At 38.2% G+C, this 13678-nt stretch overlaps 1 protein-coding gene and 1 long non-coding RNA gene across 15 annotated transcripts in view; one reads left to right on the forward strand and one right to left on the reverse strand.

Annotated features, from left to right (window-relative positions):
* DCAF6 (DDB1 and CUL4 associated factor 6) overlaps positions 1-13062 on the forward strand; it is a 77378-nt gene extending 64316 nt beyond the window's left edge. For all 10 annotated transcript variants that reach the window (XM_086884167.1, XM_086884169.1, XM_086884168.1 and 7 more), the window contains 5 exons: positions 3975-4113; positions 6802-6958; positions 8489-8577; positions 11056-11161; positions 12568-13062. In XM_086884167.1, coding sequence (XP_086740293.1) covers positions 3975-4113; positions 6802-6958; positions 8489-8577; positions 11056-11161; positions 12568-12632 — 556 coding nt within the window. In that variant the 3' untranslated portion in view covers positions 12633-13062. The remainder of the gene's footprint in view (positions 1-3974; positions 4114-6801; positions 6959-8488; positions 8578-11055; positions 11162-12567) is intronic.
* The window catches only part of LOC111941858 (uncharacterized), a 38568-nt gene that overhangs the window by 5350 nt on the left and 19540 nt on the right, over positions 1-13678 (reverse strand). For 3 of the 5 annotated variants that reach the window (XR_002870311.2, XR_015285426.1, XR_015285427.1), the window contains exon 4: positions 5907-6292. This is a non-coding gene — a long non-coding RNA (uncharacterized LOC111941858). Of the gene's footprint in view, positions 1-5906; positions 6293-9963; positions 10077-11892; positions 11979-13678 lie in introns of all 5 variants that reach the window. The other 2 variants (XR_015285424.1, XR_015285425.1) reach the window with 2 other exon arrangements.

The following is a 13678-nucleotide window of genomic DNA, read 5'->3' on the forward strand; positions in this document are numbered from 1 at the left end:
GGTTTAGATACACAAATAATATCAGAATCACGGAATGCCCTGAGCTGGAAGGGACCCTCAATTGAGTCCAACTCAGTTGGACTCCCCCAGGAATCCCACCATGTTCCTGAGAGCATTGTCCAAATGACCATAAGGCACTGGAGAAATAAGATCTAGGTTAATGGTTATAAGCCTTAGGTTCTCTGCAATTGTTCTGGATAGGAAAAATAGTTCAAAGGAGAAGATGGCAATGAGTGGATAAAAAATAAGATGTTAACATCAAAGAGCTTAAGAGAAGGAATTGGGGTTTGTGGTCCTCTGGTCCAGTGAAAGAGGTCTCTGCCCCTGGCAGGGGCTTGGGGGATGATTTTTAAGTTCCCTTGCAGCCCAAAGCTGTCTACTGTGAAAACAAGACCATGTTTGTCTGTGTGTGAGTACATCTGGAGACCTGAGAAGTGACAAAAATCCTCAGTACTGAAGGAATCAATACTGAGTTCAATACTCAGTGCAGAGCTGAGACAAGAGGGATGGATCAAGGAAGCAGGGAGACGTGAGCTCTGCACCCAGCTGGGCTCAGGAGGCTGACCATTATCAGTCTGGGATAATGGTGTTTGGAAGAAGCAGGGTTATCTCAGGGACCAGATGAGTTTTATGGCAGCCACTGCATTATTGTACTTTCACAAACAAACCAATTATTTAATTGTGCAAATTGTACAGATTCTTGTTTTTAAAAAAATCCTCATTACACTTCAGAACTTACACAGAAAATGCCCTATGTGACAACTTATATATTTTTAGGCTTAACTTACATGTATACATATTTTCCATTTCTCTCCATTTATAATATATAGCTGTGGATCAGTTTGCATTGTGGGATTTTTGTGGGTTTGCATTTTTGTTTGCTTATCTTGAACCTATGCTCAACAAAAAAAATACGGCTTCACGTCTGAATCCCTGTTCTATTCATCTTGGGCTTAATTTGACTTTTGATAATTAATTACAACAATTAACTTCAAAAGGACTTCAAACCTGGCTGATCATAAGGGGAAAAGCAGTGCTTTGTGAATATTTCCTAGAACTGTACCCATTGATGGGGCTGCCTGAGGAGTGCCGACACAATAAATGCATAAATTCCATTGTCTGACAATTGCTTGGAAGAGCAGTTTGGAAGGGAAGCAGCAGCTCTCAGCCAGGCTCAGCTCAAGCTGAACCCCAGAACAGTTCAAACTGCACAGCACACTTCTGGACCTGCTGATGCTCCAAGTGATGAGGCTGCTATCTGTGTTTGTGTTGGCAAAGACAGGAATTGCTCATCACAAATACAAATGAAAACAGCTATGCCAGATTTTTAAAATTCTTGTGCATCTATGACTTAAAATAATGTACAGAACATCTATAGTTATCAGAGTTATCAACCAGTAATACCTCTCAGAGAAAAGGCTTTTTCCTGTATTGTTCTGAAATGTCACTAAACTGGGCTTATATTTATGTTTTCTGGAGCAGACTTGCCTCTCCATGTTCTTGCTTTCTGCAGGGCTCTATCACAGTATGACAGTTAGAGCCGTGTGTGCCTGGCTGTCTTCTCCCTGGTGAAGGTAACCACTGACTTCACAAGATAACTAAAGAGAAATCCACTCCTGCCTTTTAAAATAAGGCCCCAAATGAAGAGGTTAAATTCAGAGCTCCATTTAGTCAAAAGACAATTTTAACCAAAAGTTGCTTCTGTGCTTCTGCTCTTATTTAAAAATGCATGATTCTGATTGCTGAGTAGTATTGAGGGTTTTTTGTGATATCTGCATATTTCAGCCTAGGGGAATGGAGAGGAGGAGATTCATTCTCGTAGAGATGTTTGGATGAAAAATCGTGTGAGAAAATACTTTGCTTTACCAATTAGCTACTTTAATACCATTTTCTAATCCCAAGATTTGTTACTGCTGTCCAGCACGTAACCCTTCTGAAACAGCTGGACAAGTCAACTGCTCTGTCAGTCCTAATGATGTTTAAAACTCTTCTGAAACAGCTGGACCAGTCAACTTCTCTGTCAGTCCTAATGGTGTTTAACTTCCCAGCCTCTTCACTGCACATCTTTAGTTAATTAGTGTGAATAATTGCACAAAAATTACAAAAAGCAATCACGGTAGATGATAGATGCTTTTACTTTCTCACACAAACCATTATTTTTTTTTAAAGCAAGTAAAACCCAAAGCTGCACAAATAATGGTTTAAAGTTTCTGTAAGTGTTTGATGCAGCCTATCATGTGCATGCCACCCTTTTTCCTTTATGTAGAAGCAAACTGGTGAGGAAAATAACTCAGTGATATTTAAAGCACAGTAGATAAAGAATGTAGGCTTCTTTTTTTTTCCCCTCTGTGTTACGAAGATGTTGCAAAGAACTCTTTTAAATCAAAAAGTTAAAGATTAAAGTTGAAACTCGGCAAATTATAAGGACTAACTAAAAAATACAGTGTATTTTTTTACTGTAGTATAAAAAGAATGAACCAGGAAATTGCCTAGGGGTTGAAAGGATAGAAAACTCTCACCAAGGAAGTAGCAGTAGTCGACTTTTTCTGGGGCTGTTTGCTAGGCAAACATCTAAGAAATGTATTACAATTAGTAGCACACTGTTAAGTGGATCTATTGGCTGGTGCTTTAAAAACTCTTCTGATTTCTGTAAAAACGTACTAAAATTTATTTTGAAAGCTTAGCTGTATTAGGTGATCTGTCTTAGTAAAACAGCGTGTGATTTGTTGGTTTATTTGTTTTTATAGTAAATAAATTTGCATTAATGACTTGCATTCCTTTTCCTTCTTTTCTTAGCTGTAGCATAACGTTTATTTCACCTTAACTTTTTGGTGCAACTTTCTCCTGTGGCAAAATATGGATAAAAATCTAAGCAGATCATTTGGCTGAGAGAATTAGTTACGAGATAGATCTGGTGAGGGATTTTCTGGAGTAGAGGACTTGTTTCTGGAGTCTCCAGGATCAGTGACAGAAACACTGGAAAACATTATTTAAAAACAAATTCAGGTTACTTTCTGGCAGCAGTGTAGTGAGGTTCCTGGATCAGTTTAAATTTTAGGATCATATAAATTGCTGTAATAGTTTTACTCCTTGCATTCTGCTAGAATCTGTACCTGCTTCTTCTTGAGAGTGACATTCCCCTTGGACTGTGTTCAGGACCTCAAAGCTAATAATGACAAGGAATGACAGAAGAAAAATAACTGAGATGTGACTGCCTGGTCATAGCTGGAATTATGGGGATCTGCAAACTGAAGAGCTAAGCAATATTAAGCAATAAGAAAAATTTGACACCAAGGTTCACAGATTAATAAAAAAATTAATTCGGGAATTAAACATTCCCAAAACAAATTATATATAATTCAGCTTTTTTTTTTATCTCTGTTATTTTAGGAAATCTGCAGCTGTAAACCTTACTGCTACTATATGGGATAGGTGCTCCAATAATTGATCTCAAATCATCTTTAGCTTTAGTACTAAAGTGCTTAGAACTTTTTAAAAGCTATCTAAATCTTAAGTCTTGTCATAGAGAAATAATGATAAGAAATACACTGGACAAAATCTTATGAATAACCAAATCACACTGCGAGACAATTTAGATCCTTAATGGCTTTTTAAAATTTAGAAACTTCTTTTCTGGCATAGATTTTTTTTTTTTTTATCACTTCAGAATTTTGCTACCTCGGTATGGGTGGAGGATGAAAATAAAATAGCATGTGAATTTTGCCAGCAGCTGAAGTTTGTTCTACAGAGGGGGAATAAAACCTGGCATCACTTGACATTCCACTGTCTTGCATGCTATTCTTGTTGTAAGCCAGGATGGAAAAAACTCAAGTCTGTAATTTTACAGTTGGGATTATGTTGCTGTCTGTGTCAAACTCATGGAGAATGTGTTGGAGTGCCTAATGATGATTTTTGAGAGCCCCTTGCAGTGTCTGGGATGGGGCTCTCAGTGCTGTTGTCTCTGGAATTCACAGGCGATCCGCTGTCGCTCGCATCCAGGAGCTCTTCAGGAGGAGGAAGGAGAGGAAGGAGATGGAGGAGCTGGAAACGCTGAATATCAGGCGGCCCTTGATAAAGATGGTTTATAAAGGCCACCGCAACTCCCGGACCATGGTACAAACTCGGTGCTTTGTGTGACCTAAAATGTACCTTCCTTCCAAATCATCATTCAATCCTCACTTTCCCTTCCAAGCTGTTTAAAATTATTGTTTAATCTTGAACTTTTAAAGAGCTTGGAAGGGAAAGTGAGCATTAAATCACAGTTTTGAAGAACCTTGACATCTCTGAATTAAAAAAAAAGGAACTAGTACTAGTTATTAAATTATAATTTACCTACTAGAGGCCTTGTCTTTTTCACATAAAATGTTGTATTTTAAGGAAAAATGCAGTTATTGTGTTTGTAAAGCAATGGTGCATGAAAAACAGATGCTTCTTTCCTTGCTATTTCTTCTTTTGGTTTTTGCAATATTTTGAAATGGGAAGTTCTGAGTTCTGGGTGTATTTTGCAAAAGTAGCTGGTGTGTTAATTTGCAGCTGATGTGAGGAGTAGGCCCTTTACCCCCAAAAGCCATTTTCTAGGGTTTGTGTGAATAGCTTGGATTACGCTTGGAAAAATGCTTCATTAAACACATATTTCAGTCTACATAAACAACAGAGTTTAAAATGAACTTTAAATAATGATAAGAATTTTCCACAGTATTTCAGAAATTGATTTTAATTGCTTAAACCCCCATTAGTTTAAAAGTTCTGGCATCAGGCACTTTGTGGTTAAAAGATACTAAAAGTGAGTTCATCTAAGTCTTAGTTCAGTCTCTGTCTGCATAGCTGCTATTATACAGATTATTTAACAGATTTTTTTGTTTGGGTTTATGGGGATGTGGGTTGGTCTTTTTCCTTTTATTTCACACAAGCACCTATGGCAAGGAATGCATAGAATGAATGAAGATGTAATTTTATTCTCCCTGTTGGTCTGTATGGTTGCAAATATCATTTTAATCTGCTGGTTTGAGTAATACCTTCATTCCTGCAAGGGAAGGGCTAATGATATTTCCCTTTCAAATTTATGGAGACAGCTTAAAAAGCTTTGTTTCCTACACACCTGAGCAACCCAGGGATAAAGTTGTCTTATCAATTACATGAGCCATTTATACATATATATGTATATAATTTTTATGTATATATACACATATACATGGGTGTGTGTATATGTATATATAGTGAATTAAGGTTATGCAGGAAAATGGAATAATTCTGATTCTTCTTTACTTTTGAAAACTTTATTTGGCAATCTTACTTTTTTTATAGTCCTGCTTTTAAAACAGTGACTTTTAGAAACTTCTGAAAACTGAAATTTTTAAATGTGAATTTTAGTTCTCTTCATTTCTATGGTGCTAAAATTTGATTTTATGAGTATTGAGAAGTATGAGTAAGAGAATACAAAGGAAACAGGAAGACGTCATAATTGAAAATTAAAATATAAAATTAAATATTTTTTATTATTTGGGATAATCTAGATGTAACAGGATAATGAAAATAGATATAAAAGGAGCTAAAGATGAAAGCTGCTGAAAGATTAATACATTGGAATTCATCACAGGAATGCAGCTTCTCTGTTTTATTTTTAGACATCAGGATGACTTTATTGTATTGACTGCTCTCATTGGGACAGATTTTATAGACAAAGATCTACCAAGCCTGAAAATTAAAGCTGGGCATACTTATGCTGGAAATAAAGCACATATTTCTAACAGCATAAGGGTTCAACTTACCAATGAACCTCTATCAAGGTAGCTGAGGCAAAGCACAGAGCAAGGCAATGTCTCTGCCCTTTTTTTCAGGGCATTTTCTATAGGAAGTGTGCCAAAAGAAAGATAAGGATCCAGGCATGGCCCTCTTTAGAGTCTTACCTGGAAAATAATTCATAGCAGGATTCTGTGTAAATAGTCTCAAACTCAAAGTCCCTTATGCTGGAGTTACTCTTAAAAGCCAAACTGAACTTCCCACATTGGAAATGGTCTGTGTGAACACTGCAAGCTGCTGCACAGGAAACTCCTGCGTGCACAGGTACCTCTCCTGCCCCTTGTATGTCAGTTAAAAGAGTTTATAGGAGGTACTGCTGGCTCTCAAAATAACAATTCTGCGTGCAGGGCTACACTTCAGCCTTCCAGGCTTTTTCCTGCAGCACAAACAGCAGAGTCTTGTGGAGCTCCCAGCTCACATCTCGTGACTGAGTTTTCTGACTGCTGTTGAAGCAATGTCCCTTCTCCCTCTGCCACCTCATCAAACCTCTCACCTGCAGAGGACATAGGACAGCAAATTTATATCATTTAACAATGGTTATTTTGAGGTCCTACACTCAGTAAAATCAGAAGTGATTTCTGAAGAAGGTTTCATAAGCTTCTGTCTTGTCTCCTGTTTCTCTGTAATGGAAAATCCCCCCCAGGGATTAGTATGTCACAAACATTAACTTAGCCAAACTCTTCCTAAAAACTCCATTGCATACCCCTGTCTCCAGTATCATTTCTGTGACTTCAGAAAGTGACAGATCTGCTGGCATTTACTTTCAAACTGTTCAGTCTGCCCCATCTCCTTTCTCTTCTCTTTCCTATTAGTGGCTACTTTGCTCTGGAAATCTAAAACCTTCTGAACTTTCATTTTTTTAATCACTCTTCTTTACATGTTTCCTTTAAAATTTCTTAAATGTCATTTCTGCATGGGCTGAGATTTCTTCAGCAGCACTGTTAGTGCAGGCACAAGAGTGTGCTCTTGGATGGGTCATACAAAGTTTTGTTTTTCTTGCAGATAAAGGAAGCCAACTTTTGGGGATCCAACTTTGTCATGAGTGGCTCAGACTGCGGCCACATTTTCATCTGGGACCGCCACACTGCTGAGCACCTCATGCTGCTGGAGGCTGACAACCACGTGGTGAACTGTCTGCAGCCTCACCCCTTCGACCCCAGTAAGAGCAGCATTCTCACACTCTGCATGTCCAGCTCCTCTGCACTAAAGCATTTTAAAGCTCAGTCTTAAACTCTGTCTCAACAGAGCGATGCTTAATGAACTGTTGTTCTTGGTTCCCCATATAATTCAGATAATACTGCTTTTAATTTTGCCTCTTACTAAGGACCTTTGGCCCTTAAATCCCTCCTTTCTCAAAAGATTATTGAAATCAAACTACTCCTGGCACAAAATTTAGAGAAATATTGTCAGATGTAGTAAGAAGAATCTGAGTTTTTTGCTGCCCTCAACACATAAAATGTTTTCTATGACACTAATGGCAGAAATATGAGGTTGCTGAAATGCCAGCAATACTTGGAAATTATATTGGAATCTGGTCTCTGCTTGGCTCTATTCAAAAAATGCAGTGGAAGTGAGTGTCTCCCTCTCACTGGCATTGTGAGATTAGAAGAATTAATAAAATTCATAGAAATTCCAATAATTTGTGTTTTTAGGGAGCCCTTCATAGAAAAGATGGACCAAAGCAGTAGTAGGAATCACATGTAGCTGGGAATCTGAACATTTCTCTGACACAGTCAGGGAAAGTATTTGTGTCATTTCTTTTTTCACAGCTTACCTGGCTGTATAGCAAGAGTCAGCTGTTAGTAAATTAACAAGTAAAGTTGTTATAATAGTACTAGAAGAGGCTGGGGGTTTTTCAGTTTGGGGGAACATGGAATACTGTCCTACATAGGCAAAGCCTTGAACTTTTAACTTTTTAGTTGAAATTGAGTTCTTGTAAATGTCCTGAGTTGGATACTCCCTTTGGAAGCACCTTTCACAGTGCCCTGTAGCTTTGCTGACATTTGTTGGAATGTGGCTGTCTCTCTGCCACACTCTGAAGGTGTCATTGAGAGAGCTCATCCTCCTTCTAGGACAGTTAATCTTGTTCAGCTTCCCAGCTACTGAGGCTTTTCTGTGGGATTTTCCTACAGTGGTTTCTATACAATGATCTAGAGAATGTTCTGCAACTTTTCATATTTTTCATATATTTCATACTTCGTTTATAAAAGCATCCATTGCATCTTTATATTTAAATAGCAAATAAATTTACATGGAATTCAGTGAAATTATCAAAGGTTATTTGAAATTTGAAATTATCTTGGCTCTGCCTTTGTACCTGGGTCTACAAATCCTAAAGCTTTGTTACTATTTGTTAATGCATATACTTACCAGCAGAAATGGATTAGTAGTGGCTGGATTTGCCCTTGCTTTTTGCTTCTGTTTTTTGTATATTCTGGTGATTTTTTAAAATTTAAAACAGGGGGCTCTTGATGTTTGCATTTGTTTTCTTAATATATATATGTATTTTCAAAACCATATAATCTATGGAGCAGATCTCATGCGGGGACTTGGTAATTACAAGCTCTGTTCAGCATGAGATCTGACATTTGCAAATAAATGCTTCAAGTAAAGTATTTTTCTTCCATCTAAGGGCAGAAAATACCAATAAACACATAACACATTTAATTTAACTGTTGCTTACTTCTAGTTCTGGCCTCTTCGGGTATTGATTATGATATAAAAATTTGGTCGCCACTGGAAGAATCCAAGATTTTTAACAGAAAACTTGCAGATGAGGTAAGAACCTTTCCTCCTTTTCCATGGTAATGTTGCATCTCTAATTCTATAAAAGCCTTTGGTACAAATTACTGATATTGAATTAGCAGAGTTATTTAATGTTCAACAAATGAGCTACAAATAAAAAGCTGCCCTTCAGAACAGTTGACTTTCATATCCTTGGCACTTTGCATTTCGTCATCTCTCCTAGAAATTATATAACATCATCTGCTATTATGTACATGAAAGGAGTTGGAAGAAGTGTGAACGCTTAGATACAGATGGAAAACTGGCAGGAACTAATAAATGAACACAGTGCTTGTCTCTAAACAAATAAATGAAGGGAAGAAGAAGGAAATAAACTGAAGGAAATACAAGGATATACAGAACAGGGAGTGCAAAAATCAATCCTATTAAATATTCAGTGGCATAAAAGGGACTTAAAGGTTAAGATTGCACATGGGAACTTCATGGAATAAAGCAAACACTTCAAGCCAAATCAGTTATAAAAGTCCAATGTGAAGTTATGTAACTCATTATTTTCATGTTGCCCTCAGAGCAATAACTGGATATAGCAACTGGCCTGGGGTGACCATAGCTGACTGCTGACTAATCATATTTGAGTGATTTACATAACAAAATGTATCAAAATGTTATATGGTTTTCTGTAAATAATGTTATAGGACAGATTAGGTTATGGGGTGGTCAGGCTGGGGGTTTTTTGTGACATCTCTTGGGCAGCATGGATAGAGTAAACAGGGGTTTTTTTTATCATTATTTCTCTATAGTAGTGCTAAATATATTTTAAACAAACAGAAACACACAACTGTTAGCCACCACCCTACATCCCTTGAAAAAACCCCAAACCATCCATTTGTGAGTTTTGAACCTTTCCCATTATTTTAGCACCGAGTGAAGTGACACTTCCTTGCATATTGTGTGACAGCTTTAGTCATGACATCCCTTTGGGGTTTAGAAGTATTGCTAAACATAAATGTGTGCTAAAAGTAATTACTGTACTTTAGTTCCCTCACTTTATTTCTAAAAATTATAAATTATTTAGATATTTATTATGTTTTCTTTAGTAAATGTAGAACTGTCAGAAAAATTGACTGCAGTGCTGTTTGTAATTTTACATGTCTTTTGTTTTTTAATTTACTCCCTGTATTGAAATACCTATGAAGGAGCCAGGAGATGTTCATAGCAATAAAATAGTTCTCACCATGTTATGTTGGGCTGGAATAAGTGTCCAACATACCTGAACTGAATTTTCCATAGAGGGGGGGAAGGTCTGGAGAGAAAACACTGTGTTTGAGGAAAGTTCCGTATAGATACAGAAATGTGTGTAAAATTGAGAGAGGCCATGACCTTAGTGAATAGAAACAGACAGTGGTGATGAGAACAAACCTCTGAATGGAGAAAAAGCCTCAGCAACAGGTTGTCAGGGGGGTTATTGATGATGCATTGGAGAAATCTTCTCAGTTTGCTTCTGTTAGGGAGTGATCAGCTGTGCCAAGTGCCTGGCAAACAGGTGAGAATGACAGAAAAAAGGTAATTTGACTGGGAAGGAAGAAGGGCACTGTAAACATTTGCAAGAAAGTGTTCCTCACAAGAGGAACAGGCTTGAAGAGTCTCAGAGAGAACAAGAATTGCATTATTTTCCTGTCTTACAGCAGCTGATCTGGGAGCAAAGACTGAAAAATGGTCAGAACTTGTCTCCACCTAAAGAAATTTTTTTGCTTAATTATAATAAAAAACATAGTCTAAAAGCTGAGACAAACTACAGTGTGGGATTAGAATTTATGGAGGAAGAAAGAAGGATGGCAAGAAAGTACCGTACCATGAGGAAGGAATAAGGGAAGAGAGCTAAAAGTATTCATTAGGGGATATTTTTTTCCATGAAAATGAGACAGTAGGAACTAGCTCTTTCAAGTCATTTAGAGGCAAGCTGTAGCTCTGTTTACAAAGAATTATGGAGCTAAAGAATGTTCATGAAGTGGGATAGAAAATGGCTTGTGTTCCTTGGATTTTCTCCAAAAGTTTCAAGCAGCATGAAGGTAGGAGTTGAGGGTAACCTCATCTCTTTTCCTTCCCACATTCTTGGCCAGCACTGGTGCTAGAACTTTGTTCTCTACAACAGTTGCCATCTGGAAACAGCACTTCCTCTTATCAGTCTGCTTTACTTCATGAAAGATTTCCAAAGTTTTTCTTAGTCACTCATCTTAGTATCTGCCATGCATGTGGACAATGGAACCATGATCTTACTGGAATATTCTTTAGACAGATAATTGAATACCTGCAGGCAGAGTCCACTGTCTGACTTTTCTTACCCCAGACAACAGTATTCAATAGCAATTATTAAAATATTGCTCCCTTAGGGTAATTTTGGACTCTGTAAATGGCTTTTGCACAGAAATTTTGTATCTACAAGCCCATATCGATGCAGTATAATTCTGTATTTATTTCTCATGCTGTTTTTTTCCCCTTCCCTGCTTTCAGGTTATAACTCGTAATGAATTAATGCTGGAAGAGACCAGAAACACCATCACTGTTCCAGCTTCCTTCATGCTCCGAATGTTGGCTTCGTTGAATCATATAAGAGCAGGTGAGAGACTTCTGAAGAGCTTATCCACAACACTGTGAAATAGCTGGTTGATTGGGAAGTCATCCAGACCTTCAGCTGTCTGTGGCTGTACTTGGGGCTGGTGAGAAGACTCAAGGATTGTTCAAGGGTCTTTTAATAGAAGTACTTAGGAATTCTTTGGTGTGAGACTTGCAACATCTTTGCAGCTGTTATTTTTTATATCAAAACAAACAGCAAAATGTATTTTTAGATGTTGAAAAAGACAATCTTCAGGAATGATCTTTTCAGTGGGTGCTGTGTGATGGGAAAACTGTTGGGGAGGACTGGAATGAATTTTAAGATAAATTGGCTGTGATTGTGGGCTTGGAGTTGTCTAGGGGTGAAGGAGGGTGTGAAGATTCAGGACTGTGGGGGGCATTGCTGAGACTGCTGGGCAGCAGGATGTCCTTCCAGTTCCCGTGGGGGTGCAACTGGTGATGAGAGAGGGTTGCTTGGGAAGAATCATCACTGGGAACTGGACGTTGGTGCTGGAGATGGGGGACAGTGGAGAGGCATCACACACTGTATAGGAAGCAAGGAGATGTCCTGGGTGGCTGGCATGGCATATGGGGCAAAAACCTAACAGACCTGCAGATGAAGGTGAAAGTGATGGGAGATGCTGAATATGGGACTCTGGCTGAGCAGAGCGGTGCCTTGCAGTGGTGAGGTGCGAAGGGAACCGTGGCTGGTGGCAGCTGCTGCTCCTTTGTCACCTCTGGGAGCCGTGTGTCCAGCCCAGTGCTACACCTCCATGCTCCTGTGTTTCCTTCAGTTGTTCTTATCTCTCTTGAGTGAAATGCTAAAAGAAATGCCCAACACTTCAGTTAGAATAATTTCAGCAAAAATCTGTTATGGCTGGGTGGAGTGTTTCTAAACCTGACTGCATGTGACTTGAGTGATTGGTCTTGAGCCAGTCATGTTCCCTCACACATTTCTGTATTTGCCCTTCTCTAAATATTTACATCAAAAGGCACTTTTTCTGATACATTGAAGTGACAGGCAGTGATCCCCTGGTTTCTGGACTATTCACATTTCTAACAGTAGCTATTGTAGTTTCACCTCCCCAGCACTTCTGTCCCTTGTAGTCACCATCTCATTTTAATGTTATGCTTACATTCATCTTTTCTGTGCTGACAGCCAGTCAGCAGCTATGGTTTTCCTTTTGTACACAGATTTTGCTTTCATGCCTGGAAATCCTTTAGGGTATTTCTCCTTTTCTCCTTTCTTGTGGTAACATTTCTACCCACTCTCTGCTGTAGACTTTCTTCTACCATAAAACACAGTCATATCCCATTCTGTAATAGTCCAGGGAGACAGCATGTAATAAATATTTACCAGAAAAAGAAAATTTTTTTGCAAGTTCTTTTTACTACATCTGTGTTTTGCAGACCGATTGGAAGGTGACAGATCAGAAGGATCTGGCCAGGAAAATGAAAACGAAGATGAGGAGTAACCAACCATTGTGTGTGAGCACCTGGAAGTCAATGAAATTTGTATAAGACATTAATTATATTTTTCCTTACAGAGCTTTAGTGCAATTCTGAGGTATTGCTTTTGGATAACCTAACCTTTTCTTTTTCTTTATTTTTTTTTTCTTTATTTTTTTTCTTTTTTTTTTTTTTTTTTTTTGAATGACTGTGTGCATGACTTGGGAGAGTGTGCAAGTTAAAATAAGCAAAAATGTTTTTAAAATGTTTTGCCATGTATGAGGGGTGCTAGAAAATGCCAAGTGCAATATTTTCCTTAAACAGCAAATGTGGGAGCTTGGATCAATGTTTTAAAGTAACTTTCATGATAGTAAAAACGTTGGTTCAAATAAATTTCTATACCTGCTGTTTGCATGTTTGTTGCTTTCTAATTAAAAGATTTGGTTGTTTTAAGTAGTTCTGTGGTTTTTCTTTGTGCAGCAATTGGTTTATTACCTTGTAAGTACAACCCCATTGCTGCCTTTGCAGTATTTATGTTCTTTCTTACAGTGTTTGTGAAGTGACAAACAATTATTTCTTTCAGTGAGCACTGGGGACTTTTAAGACCCTGTGTCTCTTGGTTCTTGCGTTTCCCACACATATGTAGGCAAAAATTATTCTCTCAGTTGTAAAATGTCACTTCCCATTCTCTGTGCTTGGGTCTGTAATGCTGCTGCAATAGTTGTATTTCACTGACAGACCTGTGAGTTTACCTTCTTTGCAACAGCAGCAGGTACATCTTAATTTCCACTGGATTTAGGGAACATGAATTTAAAAACTCCTGTGCGTTGTTTCCTAGGAGTAACTATTGGAGAAGGCTGTTCAGTCTGTTTTATGGGCTTTACCCTTCCTCCACAGATTTTTGGATGGCAAAGGGGAAGAGAAAGTGAAGGAAGGAAGGTGGAGCAGTGGAAAGAGCTGTTTGCTCAATGGCACTTCTTGCCAAGGATGGCAGATGCTGAGAGGCTCTATTGGGAATACAGAATGCTGGGAAGAATTCTAAATTGGGGGGAATGAGGCTTCATTACCCTAT

The sequence above is a fragment of the Cyanistes caeruleus genome, chromosome 3 (assembly GCF_971803275.1).
Source record: "Cyanistes caeruleus chromosome 3, bCyaCae1.hap1.1, whole genome shotgun sequence".
NCBI lineage: Eukaryota > Metazoa > Chordata > Aves > Passeriformes > Paridae > Cyanistes > Cyanistes caeruleus.